This window comes from Serinus canaria, chromosome 4, assembly GCF_022539315.1.
Source record: "Serinus canaria isolate serCan28SL12 chromosome 4, serCan2020, whole genome shotgun sequence".
Classification (NCBI taxonomy): Eukaryota; Metazoa; Chordata; class Aves; order Passeriformes; family Fringillidae; genus Serinus; species Serinus canaria.
Window position 1 is genome coordinate 54156018 of NC_066317.1, and position 24795 is coordinate 54180812.

Consider the following 24795-nt stretch of genomic DNA (forward strand, 5'->3'; position numbering starts at 1 on the left):
CTGCTTTTCTGACTATTGCCCAGGCCTGGCTCAGTCCAGCAGCATATTGTCCGAGCTACAGTCCTGTGGGACTCAGTTGCCACTTGCCTCTGGCCAGTTTAGTCTTCTTTATTTTTGTTATCACAATAGCATTTTCCCTCCTGTTTTTCCATCTAAGTTTTCTCCCTGAGTTCAAAATATCATGCAGGGAAGAAAAAGAGATTCTCTTGCTTCAGGCAACATTATACAGCCAATAAATTTGGGACTTTTCTATGGCTAATGTTCTGTAAAATCTAGAAAAGATTTGGGAATGAAGGAAATACTTCAAACTATTCCTCTTAAGGAAGCCTAACTTCTGAACCATTTGATTTGCTTAAGCATCAGACAGCTTTTCTTTCATATGCATTATTCACACAAAAGTGATACCCATCTAACTACCTAGACATAACCACCACCACCTTAGAACACCATCACCTCCTTTCAAGCCATAAGCACTGCTATGTTAGCAATGAAGTAGTCCAGGTTTTGTTCTCCTTTACAATTTTTCCTCACAAGTCTGAGTGTTTTAAACCTACCTACATTATAACCTCTACTGAAGTATATAACAAAGTATGACAAGGAGTAGAAGGAAAATTATTTTATTTCTATTTTTATTAGTAGATTATTGCTTAGAAACCTGTAAGTACTTTATTGCTGAGTAATGTCCCTAACAGATGAAAATATTTCAAAAGGGACTGGAATGACTGTTACACATTTTAGAAAATTTTTAATGCTTGGTTGTATGAAAACTATATTGACCTCTTCCTCTTCCATGCAAATATATATTTTTATCACCTTATTTTTTTGTGAGGAATTATGTAAGATAGATAGAAAGTCAAAGTGTTTCAAAATTATATGAAACAATTATTTGAAGGCTAAATGCATAAAAAGTGCTAATGGAATTTTTATGTTAAAAAAAGAAACCTTGTACAACATATTTTACATATTTTTGAGCTGTTCACATTGCTTTCTAAAATTACGGGATGGAACTGTATTTCAAAGCCAGTGCTCCATCTACAATTATAGGCTAAAACAGCAGAAGAGGAGTGAGATCCCTGTATGAGTCTGCTGAATCCAGACAGAATGGGTTTTTTCCTTCAGTCATGGCAAAGAAAATGAAAATCAAGCATGAAAACATTCAAGGACTGACTGTCCTTTCCACAGAAGTGAATCTGGTGGTATTTCAAGTTCTATTAAACAAAATTTCAGTGTATAATTCTAACTTAATTTGAGATTATTGACAGCCAAACCCAGAGATCTCTAAATAAGCAGCTTGGAGACCATTCTTCTTTAAAGCATTTCAAAAAAGTTTTCCATTAGAAGTATACAAACTAAATCAATGAATGTTTGGTATTTTGCGAAAGTATTGGTGAAATATGTCTGCTTAAAGAGCAACCAGCGAAAGGGAAATAATGTTTCTCCTCACATTCCCAAGAGAGGCTAAAAACTGCATTTTCCCCATTATACTACTCAAGCTGAAGGTCTCTGACCCTTGACTGCTGCAAACCGGGGAGAGTGGCAGCAGAGAATATCTCTGTGTCTGAGAACATATGGAGAATGTCAAGCATGGAAAACATTAGCCAAGCATCAGGGAATACCTGTGTAAATCACACAGCAGAGCTTGGGGTAACTCAGTGCACAGGCTGACAGAGGCAGGGGCGCAGTACTACAACCTGCAGCTGCATAAGTAGTTCTACGAAGGTGACTCTGTGCCTGCTTAGATTTAGTGATTACCAACAGCAAGCCAGCATGTGTCAGCAGTTATCATCACCTCCCTGTACTTGGAATATCAAATAACCACAGTATTGCAGACATAGCTGAGGGCAACTAAATGCTTCCTCTTTCTTGACAATTGCTGTAGCAAACAAAATGTAACTGATGATATCCCAATCTATGAAATGAGCTTGGTAAAAAAACCTCTGTGGCAGTGAGAAAAAAACCCCAGAAGATATGAAGGTAGAGGTAGCCTGGAAGTCTCTTGAGAGAAGAATTTGAGAGTAACTGTTTCAGTGAAGGTGATGATAGCCTACGAAAATGTGCAGGGATGTAAATAACAGACGATAAAAAAAAAAAGAGTAAGGAAAGAAAAGAATCAGAATGAAAGACAGACATAATGTAAAAGTTTCTATTTATCTCTTTGACCTGAGGACAAATGAAGAACTTGAATTGCTGCCAAGGCTACCTTTTTTTTACACATAATCACCAATAAGAATTTAGTTGCTTTGCCCTCTTTTCCACTCCCTTCTTCTTATATACACTGGATAGAAAAAGTTACTAATTAGTAGACTAAAAAGAAGGGAGGGAAAATTGTCCATTTCTGTGGTTTTCCTTCCCTTCATAAAATTTGCCATTAGTACATTCAATTTTGAAAAGTCATTTAAAGTGAATGTACTAGTGGCAAATTTTGTGGAGGGAAGGGAAACCACAGAACTGGACAAAACGTGCTTGTTGGCAATGTGAAAGCAAAGCACATTCAAAAAAGTTCAAATTACATGGCTCACTGCAAAGAAAGCCTCACCAGCACCAACAACATCACCAACACTGGTGGAGAATGAGGGGATTGAAGGGAAGAAAGTTTGGAGATTTTTCAGTGCAGAAAAAGAAGCAAGAATTGCAGAAAGAAGTGATATTTTAAAGTAGCTGCTACCCCAGCTATAGCCAGTAAGCTTTGGAAACAACTTGCTTTCTTTTTTGTATCTATATCAGCTATTATAATAAAAAGTATTTCCTCCTCCTACAAACCTTGTCTTTCTTGAAGTTACATAGGATAGCTTACTCTGATGCCCAGGTGGGAGGTTTCAATCTCTTCCCACCTGCTCTTCAGCTCTGATGTTCTTTTAACCCTTGCCTGCCTTGACTCAGCTCAATAACTTGGCAGAAAACAAATCACAAAAAAATCTTTGTTGTTAAATTGGTTTGTTAAACAATCAGGTAACTACAGCACTTGGAGCAAGACTGAGGGCATATATCCTAAAGGTAAAAGTAGTTGGAAAAGTAGAAGCTACAGGACTACCTGGTTTTTGAAGCAACTATACTATGTAGCTTTGTTCTTATATCCTTAGACCACAACAACTACAATAAAAGTAGTGACTTAATAAACTTGACAAAGGTATGCTGCAGTTCAAAAAACCCCAAACCCTCGCATGAAATTTGTTAAGTGACTCCTGTGGGACATATGTTTTGGATTAAGGCTTTCCTGAGTTAATGTAAGAAAAAACATTTTCAAATATTTGGCACAGAATGGAAGTTGCAGTAATTTGCATGAAAGAGGAAAGATGAAGGGACAAGGATAAGCCTTCAAGAGGAGACTTGTGCTTGAGGCCTTCAAGCTTTTTGGAAACAGGTGAAGAACAGTGGAATTAGAGTCACTGCAGAAGTCGTCAAACTAAGAAGAAAAATCAACAGAGTGCAAGACTTGTAGGTTTCCACAGTAGCAGTTTGAACAGAGGCAAAATTTAAAATCATAGTTTTGCAACTGGCATCCATAGCAAGATATCTTAGTAGGAGTGGTTTCAGCAGAGATGAAAGAACAGAGAAAATAGTTCAGAAACATCAAGGGCAATTAACACACAAATCTGTACATTAGAAAGGAATTGGACATGACATTAAGATGAAAAGAAGTACAAGAAATTTTTCTCTTCAGGACTTTAGGAAAATGGAATATACAATGGGCTGTGATCACAGACGCCAGAAGCAACAATTCATATTTCTATCATCATCATCTTTAGATTATGTGACCACATGGATCATCTCACTGATACAACCGATCAAAGCATGCATTGCCACAAACACAATACAAGGTTGAGAAGCAAGTAGCTTGAGAAAAACACAAGAATGTTTCTTTCAGTAGCAGTGAAGTGCAATCTCTTGATTAGCTATGCTGAAACTGTGGTGATGCCAAACCAAAATTCAGGTTGAATCAATTGTCTGAACTGCCCCCACTGCCAGAAGAGGCAGTTCTATGCCCTATCTCCATGCTGATCCACTACCCAGCACAAGCTTTTTATGTGGCTATGCAGAGAATTGGGTCATGTTATTGATGCAGGTAAAAATTCTGGGAAGAAGGTAGCCAAAGGGAAGAACTGCTTAACACAGCACTACTTCAGAGGGAAAAGGTATCTTGGGCCATGGTTTGATTTAGTTAATCCAGCTTTACAACTCCTGGTGCCAGATCAAAAATGATAAACTTCTATGATAAAAAGCACCTATCAAAAGCAGATTAACAGTACAAATTGAATTTGTTTAAAACAGAGCCCAAAATGAAAGAATTTTCTGTACACTGGTGAATTTCATGCTAATTAGACCTCTCTTCTCTTGCAGTTAGTATAACTGCAGCATAAGAGCAAAAAAGCAGTGTCAACTTTGCATTTTGTGTCTGACCTAATTTAGTTCAAGTGTAATAGTGGCCTCACGTCTCACCCAGATCAGGTTGGTCCTGTTGAGTGACTCAGTGGTACACAAACATCATATTAAAGCTCAGGGACCAGCATCTTCTTTGCACTCTGGTCAACAATTTCAGTACTTAGAACATGTTTCATCTTCATTTGTATGAGGACACAGAGTCTAGGAGTAAAGGCTGATTGTGAAATTTTTACTGTAATCTTGTTCCTTTTGCTCCAATCCACAATTCCATGACTTGCCAGAATCTTTTGTTAGGTTACATTTAAAATTGAGTTACAGTCTGAGTGTTCAGCATTATTCAAGGACATCTTAGGTTAGAGATTTCGTAAGACTCATTTTGGCAGCTGTTACTGACAATATCTAAAACGACGTTTCTGTGTAATAGCAGGTAGTTTGCAGGGTGCCATTTGCCAGTTCTCTTCTCAAAGGATGGGGCACTCTGAGTTCTTGCTTAGTTACCAGAACTTCCTTTGGGTTCTGCAAAGTCTGTCTTAAAATTTTTAAACTACATCCTGCCACTTGTAATTTCATTGTTAGGGAACAGTTATTTTATTATCCTCACACCTACCAGAAGAAAAGAACATACTGAGAATTTCAGCTGTCATTGGCACGAAAGTGTTCGTGCCTGGCTGTCCTGGCTGCAGAGAAATGTGAGAACATGACCTAATTACACTCCGGAAAGGAGTTTCAAGAGTGCCACGAAAACACACATTGTAGGTAGGTGGGATTTGGTGTGTGTGTCTGTGTGATTCGGTTTTTGTATAGGTGAGATAAATTATATTCAAATAACTTTTGGCTATCAAGTGCAAATAACTGGTTACCTCATCTTACGGGGCCAATGTGAGGAAAAATGTTTTTAAGTATTATTTACTTGGCGCTATGAATTTTGAAGCCATTCAGCACCTAGGCAGGGGATTATCTTTCCTCCATAAAGTAAGAACAGCAACAGTCCTCAATGTAAGATTGAAGAACTGGAGTAGGAAGGCAAGAGCCAAGTCATGGAAGCAAAGGAGAGGGAAACCAAAGCGCTTTATCGAGGACAGGTCTCACGGAGAGTCCCAGGGCCCCAGAGAGCTGCAGCAAGCCAAAGCGCCCAGGCTGTGCCCATGAGGGGACGAGCGCCACACAGTCTCCCCCAGCCCGGTGCCCCCGGCTGCGGCCCCCGCCCGGCCCGGCGCATGCGCAGGAGTACGGCAGCCACAGCGGCGCTTGCGCACTGGGGCCGCGGCCCGGCGGGCGCGCTCGGTGCCGCGGGGTCCGGCCCCGGCGGGAGGCGGCGCTGCTGCCGCCGCGCTCGGCCCGACCCGCGCCACACAAAGGCGGCTGCGGCCGCCACGGCTCCCGCCCGCCCGCCGCTCCCTCGGCACCGCATGGCGGCGGCACCGCCCCCGCGGAGCTAGGCCAGGGCGGACCGGAGCCCCCTTCTTCCCTCCCTCCCTCCGGCCTTTCCCGGCCGGCCCGTCCGTCGCCGGGAGGAGCGGAGCAGGGTCCTGCGCGGCCCCGCCATGCTGCCCCCGGGCCGCCGCGCTCTCTGCCGCCCGCCGCGCCGCCGCCGCCGCCCGGCGCGGCTCGTGCCCGCGCTGCTGCTGCTGGCGGTGCTGGGCGGCGGCGGAGCTGCGCTGCCTCCGGGCTGCAAGTACGACGGGCGTCCCAAGAGCGCCGGCAAAGCGGCGGCCGGCGGCCCGGCGGAGGTGAAGGTAGTTTGTAGCAACCTGGAGCTCGCTCAGGTCCTGCCTCCCGAGGCGCTCCCCAACCGCACGGTCACCCTGTGAGTACCGTCCCCGCGTGGGGGGTGGGCGAGCTCGGCGCGACGTGGACGGGGCGGAGGGGGAGTGGGAGCGCCGGTCTGAGGTAAAATGGGGTGAACTGGGGGGGAGTGGGAGCGTAGGTGACTCCCCTCTGCTGCTGGAGAAAGCCCCGGGAGCGGATGTACTTTTCATGTTTTCCGGTAGTTTCCCGGGGTGGTCGTTTTTGAAGGGGGCGAAGTGTCCCGTAACTCACTGGGGGGAGGCACCGTCCCGTGGAGCTCACCCCGCGGAACAGCATCCCCAACTCTCCCTCCTTCATCCCTCAGTAGGCGGGCTGTTTTTCTGCGGAGGCAATTCCTGCTTATCCATATGAATAACAAGTTTCAAACAGGATATGCAACTTAATCCAAAGTAAAAAACATGTTGCCACTTACTTTAGACATAAGTGTGCACGTGTAAAGAGAGGCTTTGCAAGTTGTTTTCCTTCCTGGGACATGATTCTAGCAAAGAAGTTCATAGAATGGTTTGGAATGGAAGGGAGAATCTCCATCCTCTGGCATGGGTAAGATCGCTGAGCTCTGGATCTCACCAGTGAGTGGTCCCAGGAGTGAAACCCTTTCCCTTTCTTTAGAGAGGCTTATTGTGCCTGTGCTGCCATGGAAAGACTCAAGAGCAACCAAGTTGCGTGCAAGAAAGTCAGGGAAAAGTATATATTTTAAAATATTTATGTACTTAACTGGAAATCGCAGGTTTGAAAGATCTACCGGTAACCTGACATTTAAAAAGTACAGAATGTGCTGTCTAGAGAACAACAACCTGGTGCTTTTGTGAACACTGACAGCACTGAAACACCAAGGAATGGTGTTCTTCTAGAAGTCTTAGTGAGGTGTGTACTCAGCAGATGCATGGGCCTAGACCTGTGAGAAAAGGGAAAGCAAAAAATGGGAGCTAAATAAGGCTAAAGTAGTTGTTCTTATTTGAATGTCTGTAAGGGTTCAGACAATATTTCTAAATTACTTGTGAGAAATGATTATAGATGTTCCTACTTGAAGTTTCTGAAGTAGAAAACAAGGCAAAAAGTAGAAGTGACAGTAGTTTGATCAGCAAATCTCTTTTAGTCTTTGTTAGCCTCAAATGCTTTGCAGCTGATTAAATGTTATGAGTATGGTATTATCTATAATAATTTTGATATAAGTAGATGTTAGTATGGTTGATATGCTGAAGTTCACTGTGGGGTTCTTTTGGTTCAAAAAACTTGAATCACAGCTATGATTGCTGGGAAAGACAAACAGATACCAAACACAGTAGCCTTGCTGTGAGTGGATCTTTGTTCATTATTGTACTGACAGAAGAATTTGGAAGAATGGTTCATCTTTCATCTTGATTTTCATACTCCTTCAATATCTGGAGCATATCTTCATACACTAATTAGTAGCTTTCAATTAACCAGCCTTTGAAGTTCATAACAACTTCTGAAATATGTTTCTGATTTGAACTTTTTAGTAGACATAGCAAGAAACAATGTCATTTTTTCATTGTTATTTTTAGGAAATATCATAACTGTGTTGATACAATTTAATGAACATACACTTCAAAATTTTGCTTAAATATAAAGCAAGGATTATTAAACCAATTACCTTTTTCCCCCAAACCTAGCTGTTGTGCTCAGGTTCAGAATCTTGCATGTTTGTTGACTCTTGAAGCATGGCTTTCCATTCTCAGGTTTTGTTTTGTTGTGGTTTTTTTTGTTTTGTTTGTTTGTTTTAATTATTATTACCAAGTCCATGTTAACCTAGATTGAAAGTGTTGATGATGTGTAGGTTTTGTCACCAAATGCCACTTCTCTAACATGTTGATTAGTAGTGCCTGGATTAATTGTTACCTAATCTTTTGCCAAAAATGATGTTTTTTTTCCCCAAGCTGATACTCAAAATTGCAGCACTTGGTGAACAGTTGTCTGATTAGAGTCAAACTGCCCTGAGTTATCTTGATTTTTGTGGGATTCATCTATTAAGTACTACTTCTATTAGATCTTTTTGGATTATTGGATCACTGCAGAGATATGTAGCTGAAAATAGATCACTTTTGTGTAAATCAGCTGCATTTTAATTCAGTTAATTTTCTTTTATATTGACTCTATTTTGCACAAACCAGTTTTAAATACAATGACCTATATAGCTTTATATAACAACTTCTTTTTTTGAATGAGTTAGGAATGATGCAAATGAAGTGATTATATGCATTGTGGAAATACTGATTTCTTCCTTATCATTGTTCAAGTTCTTAGATTTTCAGGAGATTAGCTACTGTGCCTTTAGCTTTTACCATCTCTTTTTTTCCCAGTGAAATACTTTTGAGGACAATAGTCTGTAGAAAGTGAGAAAATAAGTGAGAAATAGTGGAAATTAGGATAAGCGAGTAGCATCTGAGGATGCTGGCCAGGTTCCTTCATTCTTCAACACCATTGTAATTAGTGGTTAATGATGATACAAGTTGGGCGAGGTCACGTAATTTTTTGTTTGCCACAAAATGTGTTATTGACCCAGTAATTTAGGTCAGTATGATGAGAATCTTCAGGCAATTCAGAAAAAACATCCTAATTTAATTTCAACTGGTAAGAGATAAAGTAAGTTTGTTTCATGAATGCGGAAGAAAAGCAGACATGGTTGTTTCATGATTGAGGAAGAAAAGCAGATGCGGGAAGAGGACTATTAAAGTATGGAAATGTGTTTATGGGAGAGTAAGTGATGTGTAGGATTTCTGGTAGTACTGTAAATTGGTTTTCCTTTACAATCCAGGTTGAACTAGCTGTTGCTTTATGGGGCTCTTAGGTCAAATTCCAAGGTGAATTCAAATTCATTTATTGTTAAGGAAGAGACTTTTTTCTTAGCATTATATAATAACAGCTGATTTGGATGCAAATGAAGGGTGTATCTACACGAACACCATCAATTGCTTTGACATTTGTAGGTTAAGCAGACAGATAAGATGCTTTTGGTTTGAATATACCAAAACAGGGTGAATGTAACTGTAGTTTGTCTGCCATGCTCTTTATTTCAGTAGGCACTGAAGCCATTGCCATGATGCACATTTAAGTGAGGAATGCCCTTGTAATAGAAGCCTGAGATAAAATATCTGTTGCTGTTGTGTTTCTTGGTGCACATTCAAATCATGATGTTGGATACTTGTTTGAGCTTACTGGCTATTAGCCATTACGTTGTTTTTTGGGAGAGAATGTGTAAGTCCACTGAAAACAAGGCCGTAAAACTTATTTTTTGCGAATATTGTTTACCTGTTACATATGTTATCAGAGCAGGAATCTAAATAAACAAAGAAAAAGCATATGTACTCAGTAAAGAAGTGCATTCTTGGATCAGGAGGCTTACTGCTCTGCAAACAACTTTGTGTAAGCACATATCCTCATAGGAACATAGGAGTATCAGTGTTTGCACTTAAAAAAAAGTGTTAGGATTTACAAGCCAGAGCATTTGCCTGGGTTGATGTTCGGAGCTTTTCAAAGATATGTTTAACTGGATTGCTGTTAAGAAACATCTTAAAAAGTTACAGCTTTCATCCAGCTCCTAAATAAAATCACATCAAACTATGTCCATTAAGAAGCTCATATGCATACTTACTTGGACTTCCAAATATCTGTGCAATTTTTCTATTTATGACATAAATATAAATTTCAGAAGTTTCAAAGCAAAATGTCACTGATATTGCAAGAAGCCATTTTTATTGCACTGTTATTACATTGTGTCTGAGTCATGCAATTTTAATATCCTCTGTGGAAGTTTGTCTCTTTTAAAGTGCATTTCTGTTTACTAGCTTGATGTTACTCTTGATAGTTGTTGGTTTGGGTTTGGGGTTTTTTTTGTTTGTTTTTTTGTTGGAATAGTCAGTTTTAGACTGATGAAGTGCTCAGTACTAATAATTTGGGCAGTGATAACATTTTTGAAGGTACAAGGTACTAATAATCCCCATTAAAACTTTAGAACTTAACATTTTCTTTGACCAGTGGATACACAGGCTCTGCAAAATGCATCTTAGGAATACAAGGCAGTACAGAGATAGTACTTGAGAACTGTAGCCACAATGTACTAATTCACAAGTACATGTACATGCCTCTTTATCAGTGACATCTGACTCCTAAAAATCCTTAGTGTGTAATTTAATGATAGGCTTGTGTTCATACTTCTGTCAGATTTTGTGTGTCTTTTACCTTGTTGAGAAGAGAACCAATTTCGTGCTTTTCTGTATGTACTTTTCCAACATGGAGTCATTGCTGTGAGCTTGTTATAGGAGATTGAGTACATGTAATATTTTCTTATTATGTACACTTTTGTGTGTGTTTGAGTATTGCAAGAAAATTCTGATGTCACAATTTGAACAGTTTTCTTCTAAATTGCAATATTTAGTTCTATCGGAAAAATTATTCAGCTTTGGAAGACATCATGTTGCATGGTTTATGTGTCCACTGGGATACACTGTCAAGATTGAATAGTGTTTTCCTATTTCATGAAGTGCTGCAGTAATGACTTTAACATACATGGTGGTTTTGTAACTGGCAATAGTCTTCATACAGTCTTGTATTCATATTTCTGTTTAATAAAAAAAAAAATACTCTTTTGTATTAGCATTTTTAAATTATTTTATGTGCCTTTCTCAATGAGATTATTTTACTTTTGATTAAACACGTGAGATAATTAGAAATATGGCTTCTGTACCACAGATAGAACTGTAGCACTTGTTACAAGCCTGGGGCTCAGGTTTTGCATCAGAGCTATGTATCGGTTACTGTTGAGTTAAAATAAGGGAGAAGGACAGAGCTAAGTTCTGCATAATTCTGGAGAGTAAATTTAAGTTTTTGTAGTGGAACATTTTTTTTAGTTCTCAGATTTACATATTAATGTAAAATTGCCCAAACCTTTGTTATTAAGTAGATACCCATTTAAGCAATGCTCTTCCTGTGTTCAGGAGAGCCCTTCAATTAGCCCTGAAGTGACTATTAAATGTTGAATGTGTTATGCTATTTCTAGCCTCAAGAAGACAGATTTGAATCTTCATAATTAATACTTTTTTATTTTATTGTTGTCTTTTATTGATCGGTAGTATTCCTGGGTTTGCTTCAGAACTGCAAAATACTGAAATTTTTGTTTTTATTTAATGCCAAGAGTAAAATAATTGAACTAGAATTTGTGCTGCAGTGATGAAGAACGAATAAATTCTTATGTCTCTATGCTTGTAGTTTGCTCATGTTTCAGAGGTTATTTTTGTAATTTAAAACAACTATGGAGCTGCAAGTTTAGATTTTTCAGAATTTTATGGTTCCCATATGTACTTTGCATGCGCCAGATATGTTGCAGGTTCATGGATTTGTCATTACTGCCTTATATAGTCTATCTTCACCATTACAGTCTACAATTTTTGAATCTGCTCTGTTTAAATGCATTTTTTGTACTGCTAGTTAATCCATGAAGATTAAAAACAGTTGAGCATTTATTTTCACCAGTGATAATAAACTGTTTAAGAGCGTCACATAAAGTATGTTTTTTGCGGGTTTTGCTTTCTGTAGTTAGATAAATAATGAATTAAATTTATTTTTAAAAATTATATAATCTATTAAATGTCTCTAGTTTTTACCTAGTAAATAGCTGAGAATTTAATTTTCCCCATGTATTCACTGTTTGGGTGTTAAGCAATGAAAACTGCAATGCATTGTTGCTCTAGAGTGCTAGAGATCATATCCAGTACTAATTACTGTTTACGTGGATCATGTGTTGTGGCTGAGGATTGCTGTGTTGTGGCCGATCCTTGTGCACTGCTGCAGGGCATGTCCAGTGGTGGCTGTCCCACAGATTTCCAGGCTGCCCTGGGGCCAGGCAGATGCCAGGGCACTGCAGTGCAGAGCTTTTGGGTCCCCAGGGAGCAGACTACCTACTTTGGTTGTGTGTTTGATCCAAGCTGGTCAGCCAGTTTTGGCTGGGCTGCAGTGTTTTCACTTCTGGAGTAGGACATGACCTTTTTGGTAAGACAGACCAAAAGCTTTTTGAGGGGAGGGAAGAAACCCAAACAGAACAGATTCAGACTGATTAAAGATGTTTAAGAAATAGGTAGCTTAATTCCACAGTTCTTTCTGCACTGGACAGTGTGTTCTAGGATTCATCCAGACTCCAGGTGGCTGAGGGTGTGCTGTCTTCAGGTCTTTTGTCTAAAAGTACAATCTGTGCCCTCTGCTACGTCACTTCAGTCTAGGGAAAGAAGGTGCTTTGAGGTAGGGGGAGGGAGGTTAGAGTCTAGAGTGAATAAATGCAGAAGGATTGGATTTAAGAGGTGGAGGCTGTTGCTGGGAGTTGGGATGGACGTGTGGGTTTCTTTGAATTGATATGTTAGTTATGGAGCTGGGAAACCAGAAAACTTCAGAGAGAATGAAGGCAGAGCAAATAAGGTACTGAAGGCCGAGTGTAAACTGGCTTGATGTGGGATCAGCAACATTCTTGGAAATTCAGCAGCTACCCCTGAAGTCACTAGACATGACTGACATCTCTATGCCAGTAAGAAGAGATGGGTCACATGAGGAATGGTAGTGGTATAACACAGTCCAGGAAAGTTCCTCTGGTGCTGTCCACATGATGTGCTGTTTCCACCTGAGCTGTTTCTGTCAGATACAAGAGCTCCTTATTAGCTTTCCCATGTTGTTGTAGAGTATGTTTTACCTTGAAACTGAGCACCAGGCAGAGTTTTTGCAAGTTATGCTTAGGTTTCTATAAGTGTCCTGTCAGACATTCCGGACAACTTATTCCTATACTCGGACTGTTGTTTCAGGATAACAGCCTCTGGTGTTAGTAGGAATTTTAAGCAATTTAATTTGTGTGCTGATTGACTCATTGATGTTTCTAAGGGTTGCAGTGACCTGACTTACTGCTGTGAGCTGCAGATCCCCTTCAACCTTCTCTTCGTGCGTCTGACACAGGATGATAAGATGCAAGGGCTGAGGAGAGAAGATCTCTCACTCTGTGTAGGGAATGTTGCCTCAGCATCCCGCTGTCGGTAAAACCATAGCCTAAACTGGAGCTGGTGTGTTCATACCTTCGCCTCCCAGTCTGTCGCTGTGTGGATGTTGGTGGGTTTTTTCCCTCCCCTCCCTGGCTGCAGTACTAGTATTTGTCTGGCTCCATGCCTAGTCAGTTCAGGGAGCTAAGCTATCCAAAAACTGTTTACTTCTGTAGGATTAGGATATAAATTTTTGTAAATGTATCTTTGTGTGCCAGCAGCTGACAGGAAGTGCTTGTTAACATGTCTAGACAAAGCACTTTCATAGAGAGCAGGTACACCTGGTAGGAAATGTGAATACATGTGAGACTGGGTGTGACACTCTATGTTCTAATTAGTACTACTGTGATATGACACAGAAAATTTATTAATTTATTTGCCATAGCAGCTAAAGTTAGAAGTGGCTGGCAGGGCATCCATGTGTGGTATTTTGTGCGAAGCAAATTATTCTTGCATATATGGATGGATTTTTTTGGGGTCAGGTGAATTTGCACTGAACTGCAAATCAGTGGTAGTCCTAAAAGGTATACAGCTGGTGGCTAAGTGGGAAAATCAGGAGGGAGCAGAAGTTAGTAAACCAAGACAGTTATTACAGAAAAAGTTGATAATGATATCTTAGCATAATGCAGGTACTACAGATCTAACCAGTGGGGAGAAAACTTGGAGGAAGCTTTCTAGAATGAAGTGGTCACAAGGGTAAGACTTCCAGTGCTTTCTATTTGCTTTAGAAATGGCAACACAGAGTTAATGTTGTTAGAAATAGGGTGTAGCTGTGCCCTCTGAATTTTCTCCTTGGTAGGCTTTTGAACCTGGCATGAATACAAGAAAGAAAGGAAAATTTAGTTGGTAAATTTGTAATTTTCCAAGAATTCATTTTGAAATTGGTATGATTTTCAGCAACGCTGCTGCTCATTCTTGCATTCTGTTTTGCCCCTCTGTTCAGTCCTTTCCTAAGGTGATTTTTATTTGGTACTTTTACATAGAGAACTTGATGTGTTGCTCCAGTGATTGACACTGTATTTCACTAGAAATAATTTCTGTCCTTAAGAACAGTTTGTTTTTAATGAAAAGCAATAAATAAAGCATGTAGCTACATACTGAATATCAAGAAAAAAATTCTTTAATGGCACTGCATAGTGAGCATCTCTACTTGAACAATCCAGGGATTCTGTAGGAAAAATAAAGATTCCTCATTTAATTATATAAATTTAGCACATTACCAGTTAAAAATGGAGCAGTATAAGTAGACACAGTTTTAATTCTGTAATTTCATTACTTCTGAGAGGTTTAGTTTACAATTTTAATATAGTTTAATATGCATAATAATGAAATATTGCAGGAAATCTTTTATCTGTTGAAAACTTCTATTTTGCAAATGTTTCATTGCTAAGCTTCCTTAATTATAATGTTTTTGTTGAATTGGAAAATACTGTTTCCTTTTGTTAGAGTTTTGGAATTATTAATAGGTCTTTCTCTGTATAAAGCTTATGGAGTGCTTTCATTTCAGAGTTACTATTAAGCAAGTACTGTTTGTGTTCAGTCCAGTCTAGGTTTCAAGGTTTCTTTTGCTTTGATACCAGTAACTCACTAGAAGGCAAAATACTGACTGCTGAAAAATACTGGGTTTATATCCTTGTTAAGTCACAGTTTCTGCAGGATAAACTTTAAGAAATGTGTTTATTTTTCCATGTTCACGGCTTTCAGGAGAAAGCATTTTTCTTGGTTGTGTACAGATGGTTATTTTAGTCTGACTCTTGGTGGTGGCCACTTTCCCAGTTCTTAGAGTATGCAGTCACCATGAATTGATCTGATTTATTATCTATTTCCTGGCTCTCCATTTGAGTCTTTTAAAATGCGTTTTGGAAGCTACTTCACTGTTCAGCAAACAGTTACACTTCATACAGGCCTCATACAGGCTTCTTGGTGGTCATTTTGACTATTTGTAATAGTGTTAATGGATGTGTGTGTGTTTTAATAATATTCTCTGGACAACACAATATTCATTTGTGATGTTAGGAGATGCATTCTAAATTACTGTTTAATTGACTGTTGTCTTACTGATAGTTGTTTTATAGCTGACAAGCCAAAATCGTTTCTCAGAACAAAACTTTTTCTACTCAGTGCATTCTAATGGTAGAAATGGATCCAGCCATGATTTTATTCCCTCTCTGTATGAGAAAGAAAGTTAGTACATCATCTTTGGTACTTATTGCTAGAATTCCTCACAGTATAAAGAACAGGCTTTGGGTTTGACTGCATTTATGTTTTGCCTCCTGAGCATCTACTGATAAAGGTCTCACCAATAAGTTAATAGTCATAATTGAGTTTCTTCACAGTTTTGCTCAAGTTGTCTGCCAGTTTATGGAATAAAATGGAAAATAGGCTTTTGATCCAAGCTATATTCAACAAAGAAACATTTCAGCAATGTTCTTGGAATAGGTGAAAAGCTGGGGAGAGTTGAGGGGGTTTGAAGGGTTTGGTACGTTTCTTTTTTTGAGGTACATGGTTTCAGATTACCTCTTGGTCTCTCAGATCTTCTGCTCAGAGGAAGAGGGAAATGCTTTCTTGTAAGGTGACTTGAGATGTCCATAATTCTTTCTGGAGCCTATTTTTCAGCTGCTTGTTCTTCCAGGTATTTTTAGTGTTAATTCCCATGGCCATGGTTTTTTAACACAGGAACTATCACTGCCTGCGTTAGTTTCACTTTTTTTTTTCTGATATACAAATGTTGGACAAGGAAAATGCATTTGTTTCAACCAGGCAGAAGAAAAGAAAACAAAAATCTCATATGGAGCTCATTGGAAATATGGAGCAACAGTGATGTTGGGCTGTGGAAACCCCTTTGTGAATCTTCAGTGACATCATTTGTGTTTCAAAGTCATTTGTTAAAGAGTTGAATGAGATGGGGATGAGTGCAGCTCTCATCTCAATGGTAGCTCTCTACTGTTTTTTCTTTAGATTTCTTAATGATGGAAAAGTTAGCATATTTTCAGAATTACTTGCCTCTTTGGAAAAATTATGGTCTTAAACTAGTAACTTAGAATTATTATTGATCACAAATAATATCCTCTGCCTAAGTGGTACATAATAGTCCATCATTTCATTGTACATTAATGCACAGAAACTGAAAGTGACTATAAAACATCTACTTTGAGGTGGATGCTTTATTGCATTTTGTCCTCTTGTGCCACATCTCTTAATACTTCAAATAAAGTATGGACTATATATTAATAGCAAGTTTTAAACTGCATTTTTTTAAGATTACACAACATTTTTGGGTGATGAAAGTGTTTTAAGTTATATGGAGTGTTGTAAAACCTATCATTTATTGTACTAAACCTTTATGGTTGAACAACTAACAGCCTCTGCAGAGAAAATACTCAATCAGTCTGACTGTAATTTGTAAATCACACTCAAGAGAGAAATTTACCTTGAACCCAGATATTCAAAGGCATTTACGTTAGACCTGTTATTTTATAGGCAATGTCAGCAGACTTTTTTTTTTTTCTCTACAGAACTGTTATTTTTATTTAGTTTAAATTTAGTTCAGTCAGTTATAGCTACTTTTGAAGTGGTTCCAGCTCCATTTTTGAACACCTTATTTTTCTGGAAAAAACACAGGTATACCAATAAATCCTTAGATGAAGTAAATTGGAACTAAGATACAATTTAATTTCTATGCTACCAAGGATTGCAGTTTGCTTGCTTCTGTTGACTTAAATCAATGTTTGCTTGTGAACATCATGGGGTTTTTTTCCTTAATTTCTCCTGAAGTGTGGAATTGGTATGCATTTTTTTCTTGCTGCTGCTGTTATGCCTTATGTTGAGTTTGCATTAACTATTAATGATTTTTTATAAGCTCCTTCCTTTACTACTTTATATATTATTACTATTTTTCTTCATGCATACATTTCTGAAACCAGGAAAGATGTTGAAGTAGAGGTGTACTTTATTTGGTTTTCTGGTGAATGTATCCAGTACCTGCCATTTTTACAAGTTATAACTTATTATTTAGGCTGAAACCTTTTTCTCTTTGGATAGAAGGGGAACTACTTTCAAAGGCTGTAGGATGTGTAATTTTAATGGTTCAGGTTAAATTTTACTAGTTTTGTGGGCATTCCAATTTGTGGAAGATTATTATTATTATTACCACCAAACTTGCACTCTTGCAAATGTATATAGTGGTTTTGTGTTAAATGTTGTGCCATTCTTGATGGAAAGAGTGATTGAAATACACGTACATTTTTTAAGAGTACCTGTGCTTCCTTGGTTTCTACGCATCTTTTTAAAAAACCGGCACTGTTTCTTTTGTTCATTTAGTTTGTCACAGCTGCAGGCGAGGGAAAATTTTCCTTACTTTCTTCCTGTGAGGTAGCTTAATGTATTGGACTACAAAACTATGTTTTTACAAAAGCTAATGCTCTTCACTGACACTCTAGTAGGTGTTACAGGCATTATAGCAACGCAACAGCAATTTATCAGTATACATGTAAGTATTTTTTCCCCTTCTTCCTTTCCACCATTCCTGTGATCAGTCTTCACCTGGTATTATCTGACTGTGTAGGATACTATGTTGATCTTGTGTAGTTGACATATAAATCAATTTCCTGGGAGTTGCCCTGGATAAATGTGTAGTTTAACATTTGCTGCTTGTGGAGTAGTGGGCACCAGGGATAGGTTGAGATGAGCTGCAGAAATACATGTTATGATTGGAAGGTGAGAAGAAGGAATGGGATCTCCTCATTTTAGCATCAGAACATGTTACCTTTGTTGAATGATTGAAGATTAACTTCAAGAATTTTCAAACCTTCTTACCATCAGGCTGGAAATGAAAGGATTTTCAAACCATTTGTTCAGCTGTCTTGACTTTGTGTTTGTGAGATGAGAGACAGAGATTGAGTCAGAGCTAGATTTTTTGACAAAAAATGCCTGCTCTGTGTTTGTCTAAACTATAGAGACTTGAGGTAATCTTTGAGAAACCTGCAGAAGAAAACTACGTAATATAATATACAGTTGTGTCAAAATGATGCTTTTTTCATAGATTGCTGTATCTCATTTTTATCAAATTCATTGTGTTTTGAAGTATTAATCCTTGTCATTACATAGTAAATTTTATGCACTGGAGGAAAGAGTGGGATGTGTGTGTGTGTTTGGTTTATGGCTGTTTTAAAAGACATCTGAAAGATGTAGTGGACTTGGAAAGAAATCTCATAGTGTGGCACCTTTAGGTGCAGAAGTAGTTCTCCAGCCTGAAGATGTAATTGGTGTAAGTGAAGAAATGAGGGGACATGTTGGATGTGAAGGTTGCATTTGACAGAGGATCTGTCTGAAATTGAAGTGACTGTAGCAGAAGTTGTGGAACAATCTGACAGTGAATAAATTTCCAGGACAAGATGGTGTGACTGAAGAGCTTTTAGAAGAACTTGGGGATGAAATTTCTGAAATCTTGCTTAGAATAAACATGATTTTTGAGGACTGGAGGATAGCAAATGCTCATTTTTAGAAGTTCATCACCATTTGCATGGTTCCAAGTCTGATGTTTGTGTTGAAAAATCATTAGAACTTACAATAAATATATTGGACACCTGGATAAAGATAAATGTACCATGGGAAATTTACATCATCTGTAATGAGACGCTCTTCCCCACAGTCCTTTGGAGTTCTTCAGAGTCAGCAAAATATTTACAAGGTTGATCCAGTTGTTATAATGAAACATGCTTTTCTAAAAGGTGTGTCTGTCCCTTGCCAAAGGCATTTGATGAAAAAAGTATGTCAGTCTTAAATGGAGGATCATCAGATGAGCAGCTGACTTGCTAAAGGATAAGAAGAGGGTGTGGAAGTAAATCCTTCTCAGTGGAGTGGAGTCATGGAGAACTGTAATGCACAACTTATTTCCTAATGACCTGTAAAACAGTGTGAGTAAGGGGTTGACATAGTTGAGTGAGTTGATTGATGTAATAAGGATGAGGATAAAGTGAAGAATTTTGGAAGAAGTTTGTGAAAGTAATTGGGCAATAAAATGGCAGCAGCAGCACACTATAAAAAATTTAAAAATTTATTGGGGACAAAACCACTGCTATCTTGTATAAGATAATGGGCATTGAGATGACTAGAAATCTTAGATTCTTAGCACAAGTGATAAAGGCAGATTATATGTTAGGAATTGCTAGGGAAATTATAGGAAACAGAATGTCATTATTCCAGTATGTAGATTTGTAACTTGTCTGTGTGTTGTGTACTATTTCCGGTCTGGTGGTTTTACCTCACAACTTTTTTAGTGTAATAAAGCTGGAAAGAACTCAGAAATTGTTAAGGTGGCACAAATGGCTTTTGTGTAAAGAATAATTAAGTAAAACATGGATTTTACAAATAGAAAAAAAGACATCTAGTTTTGTACATAATTGCACATAGTAAAAAGAGGGTAAGTGGATTGATTACTGTGTGTTTCACTTTTTAGAAGTGGGGAACATTAAATAAAGCTGGCAGGAGGTGTTTTCAAAACAAAAGTGAAATTAAGTATTTTTTATGGATTGGAGAGTTGTACTGCGAATCCTTTTGTAAGGAGTATTGCATATGCCAAAATTTGACATGATTCAAAAGGAAAATGGGCTGGTTTGGTTTGGTTTTTTGTCCAACAGAGACCTATGTGGTTGTATAGAAAGCAGGTCCTTCTAAGTAAGGAAGTATCAGCCATACAAAGAATTTCCTACCTTGAGGATAATTAGCATCTGCTGTGATCTGTGCAGATGGCTGTGGTTGGAGGATGGAGTGCTTGGCAAGATAGGCCTGATCCAGTTATTTCAAAGGAAGAAGGAATTTGTGGTTGTGTTGTCCTTTAGGAGAAGAAAGGATAGATGAGTGCTTGCTGAGCTTATTTGCAGATGTTTTAAGAAGATTGCATTGAGGAATAGGATGAATGTGTGAAGGATGGCTGGGAAAGGTAGTACAGTCTGGATGAAGTGCATTTGTGTATGTGGCTAGAAAGGGGAGCAGAGGAAGTGGGAAGCAGGCAAGATGCTGCTTGGTTAGGAAAACCAAAATGGGTACAGAAGACAAAAATGTAGAATGTACTGATTTGTTCTTTAATACTTAATTTCTACTACACCACTTCTGGGTCTTATTCGAATAATCTTAGATGGGTGTTCTTCCTTTCAGATGTTATATATGTAAGCTTGCATGGTACTTAAAACAGATGACCCACAAAACTTTTTTTCTTTTTCTCCTTCATAATATTTAAGCAGTGCTGTTGTGTACACCTCAAGAAAATGAGCTAGGCATTGTAGTTTGATACAGGCTGTTAAACAAAAAGAGTTACAAAATAAGTATAAGCTGTAGCAAAAAATTTGTTACCAAACTTATAATACATTGTTCTCAATTGGTTTTGTTTACAGGATTTTGAGTAACAATAAAATAACAGAGTTGAAGAATGGTTCCTTCTCTGGATTACACCTTCTTGAAAGATTGTAAGTACTTCTTGAAAAGCTATTTTCAAGACTTACTTAAAAATCAAGTTATATACTGTTTGTTTCATTACTTCTGAGAACAGGCTGTCTTAAATAAGGGATCTATTCTTCATTTTGATGTATTTTTTGTGATTGAAGAGTTAACATAGCTAAGTGTTCTCTTAATATGAATTAATGAATTATTCAATAGTATAAATAACAACAGCAAAAAAGGGATAATCTCACCTGCAGGTGAGAGGGCAGTTTCAGTGGGAATGTTACTAGAATGCTATGATGGCTGGATTTGCTTTGTTCGTTATTTCATTATGCAAACAATGTGTTGTAGAGAAAATTACTTCTTTAATTTCTTAAGTGTCAAACTGTTTATTGAACAGTTACAAAGTATATTTGCAGGAGAAGCATATGTATTAGAGCTCCTAAGAGAGACTGGATTTATTAAAGATTTGTTGTTGACAATTATTTTGAGTTTTACTGCTTACTTCAGAGCTTTGGTATATGCCAAAGGTACAGGGGGATGGGAGTGAATCTGATGGGAGTAACTTCTTGGCTATCTTTTGCTTCCTGTTTTCACTTTCCTTACAGATGATACATTGCCTATGAGATAAGAAGGAACATTGTAGCTTCTCTTACAGTCAGCCTTTTTCCAGCTGGTAGAAGGTCAGGATTGGCAGGTTGATCTACCTGGGAGCAAGCATAAACTTTAGAGATAAGGATTTTTCTAGGCCATTTGACTGGGAAAGTAGCCAGTTTCATAATCATCTCACAGCATCTAGGAAGAGTTCCAAACGACTTTTGGCTTCAGGGAGTTAAAAGTATTTTATTCTTCCTCTAAAACTCGAAAGCTCCAATCCCAGTCACCTGACCTAAATAAATTCAAACACTTCTACCATTCCCTCTCCCACAAACCAGAAGAAACATCTTTTCACTGCCAGATGAGCTTTAGTGTAGAAGTAAATTGCTGTGCCAAAGAAGCAAGGTTATCAGCAGTGATGGCATTTGATTAGGTAATAAAGGCATCTGCTGATGGTTGTTATTTGTTGAAACCCATTACAATTTTCAGACAGGAAATACTTGCAACTCTAGTTAGTTTGAGATAATGATGTAAGTTTTTTTAATGAATCCAAATCCTAATTTTCTTTAAAATCATAAGAATGCAGCATTCTTCCATTTAACTATTTAACTCCTGTCATTTGTAAGGGTTTTTTCTGTTATTTTAGTATCTTCTTTCATGAAAAGGAAAAGGCTGGCATCAAGTTTTGAGCATTTGAAGTGAACTGGGATAGCAGTGTTTTAGAGGGTATGGTAATCTCATCAGAATCAGAACATTCTTTATTGTGCACTGTTTTAGGAGTTAATGCATCAACCAAAGATTAATGATGTCCAGGTGTCTTCATTATAAGTGGAGGGATAACAAGTGTGCTACACTAATTATAAATGATAATATTTTCTTTTTTTTTCTTCCTTTTGTACATGCAAGACTTGTTTAAAAGGCATAGATATTTAGCCACAGTAAATTTTTCCTCTTTAAATGTTTCGTGACCTTGGACAGAAACTACTATTGTAATTAAAATAGTTTTTCAGACTTAAATAGATAATCAATAGTAAAAGGAAAAACAGTCACAGAAAGTGACATTAACTATTTAGGACATTCACATTATGTTAAGTAGTTTCAAATTATTTTCCTGATGTTCATTGTGATAACTTGCATGCCTTGAAAATTGCATTTTTTGACATTTTCTTGCTTATTTTTATTTTGTCTTACTTCTCCTACTTTCCCTTGTTTCCTTATGAGTGTTTTGTGGTTGGTAAATAAGTTCCTTTCCCCGCATTTAATTTAAGAGATGTCATGGAGATAACAGAAATAAATTCTCAGTATTTAAATAGTTAATTCAGACAGATTGTCTGATTGTCACTTTACTGCTTACTAGGGGAGATACTCTGTATGCATTTCATGTTTCTTTGTTCATTCCTTGGGATGTTACACTTGATAGGAAAAACATTTGCCACTTCACTGTAGTGGTTTTCAGGTAGAGATTATAGATGTGTTGATATGAGCCAGCAGTGAGCCCTGGTGGCCAAGAAGGCCAAGGGCATCCTGGCCTGGATCAGGAATAGTGTGGCCAGCAGGAGCAGAGAGGTCATTCTCCTTCTGCACTCAGCACTGGGAGGTCACACCTGGAGTGCTGTGTCCAGTTCTGGGCCCTCAGTTTGGGAAGGACACTGAGGTACTCGAGCACATCCAGAGGAGGCAGCGAGGCTGGTGAGGGGCTGGGAACACAAACCCTGTGAGGAATGGCTGAGGGAGCTGGGGGTGTTTAGCCTGGAGAAAAGGAGACTCAGGGGTGCCCTTATCACTCTCTACAACTTCTTGAAAGGTGGTTGTGGTCAGGTGGGGGTTGGTCCTTTTCTCCAAGCAGCAACTGACAGAACAAGAGGACAGTCTCAAGCTGCACCAGGGGAAGTTTAGGTTGGATATTAGGAAAAACTTTTTTACAGAAATAGTGATAAAGTATTGGAATGGTCTGCCCGGGGAGGTGGTGGAGTCACCATCCCTGGATGTGTTTAAAAAAAGACTGGGTGTGGCACTTGGTGCTGTGGTTTAGTTGAAGTGTTGGGCCTGGGTTGGACTTGATGATCTTGAAGGTCTCTTCCAACCTAGTGATTCTGTGATATATTTAAATAAAGCCTTTAGAACTATAAATCAGAGGACTATGTCAGGAACATGTATCTGCATAATAATTGATTGAATTTTAATCGATACTGACAACTTTATAATTCATCTATTAACATACTAACCTTTTTTCTCCTGTTCAGTTGTTGAAAGTTTTAATGAAAATGTGGATATTTTTAAATAGTTTCTGTCATTGTATTAATTTTTCTGGTAAATTTGGGAACATGGTATTTGTAGCTGGCAACTTGTTGCACTTCAGGTTATCATTTTACTCAAACATGTTATCACTTGACCTTGTCCACTTCAGATAATTCTTCTGTGTTACTATTGAAAGGGATATAGTTTTGGGGCATACAAGCAACAAATAAAACAATGAGCAAGTGCATTAAAAATGGTGGCCCCAGGTAGACATAATAAGTCATAGTTTTAGGAAATAATAATATTTACAGATGTGTTAATTTATGATAATGTGAATTTGCTAATGCATTATTTTGTAAAGAGGGTGATAAATTTACCAAAAAAGAAGTTTAATTTTACTGGAAAGTGAAATGTATGTTGATTAGAGTAGAAAATGACTATGCTTTGTCTACATCTATTCTTACAGGAAAAAAGTATGCAAATAAGAGAACCAGGTCAAAAACTTTAACAAATGTCTTAAGTGGTAATAAAAGTGTCTGTACAAAAAGATGTTAAGTATTTAAATCTCCATTTTATTTTCATATTAATTTGAAATTCAACAAAGGCAAGTGCAAAGCATCCTGCACCAGGGGAAGAGGAGCCCCAAGCACCAGCACAGGCTGGCACTGACCTGCTGCAAAGCAGCTCTGCAGAGAAAGACCTGGGGTTCCTAGTTGACAACAAGATGTCCATAGATCAGCAGTGGTCAGGAGGACCAATGGTACCCTGGGGTGCATTGGGGAAAGCATTGCCAACAGGTTGAGGGAGGTGATCTTGCCCCTCTATTCAGCCTTAGTGAAGCTCATCTGAAGTTCTGTGTCCAGTTCTGGGCTCCTCAGTACAAGAGAGACATGGAGCTCCTGGAACAGGCCCAGAGGAGGGTGACAAGGATGATGAAGGGACTGGAACATCTCTGTTACGAGCACAGGCTGAGGAAGCTGGTCCACTTCAGCCTCCAGAAGAAACAAATGGGAGGGGAGCTCATCAATGTCTGTCAGTACCTGAAGGGAGGGTGGCAGGAGGATGGAGCCAGGCTCTGCTCAATGGTGCCAAGCAGTAGGATGAGATGCAACAGTCAGAAACCGATGCACAGAAGTTCCACATGAACATGAGGAAGAACTTCTTTACTGTGCAGGTGACAGGAGATAGAACAGCTTTCCCAGGAGTCTCCCACACTGGAGATACTCAAGAACCATCTGGGTGCAATCCTGTTCCATATGCTCTGGAATAACTGCACGTGGCAAGGAGGTGGGATCAAATGACC

At 38.6% G+C, this 24795-nt stretch overlaps 1 protein-coding gene across 1 annotated transcript in view; it reads left to right on the forward strand.

Moving 5' to 3' along the window:
• Window positions 1-5784: 5784 nt before the first annotated feature.
• ADGRA3 (adhesion G protein-coupled receptor A3) overlaps window positions 5785-24795 on the forward strand; it is a 55069-nt gene continuing 36058 nt past the window's right edge. The window contains exons 1-2 of the mRNA XM_030238931.2: window positions 5785-6187; window positions 20612-20683. Of these exons, the coding sequence (XP_030094791.1) occupies window positions 5925-6187; window positions 20612-20683 (335 nt within the window). The 5' untranslated portion in view covers window positions 5785-5924. The remainder of the gene's footprint in view (window positions 6188-20611; window positions 20684-24795) is intronic.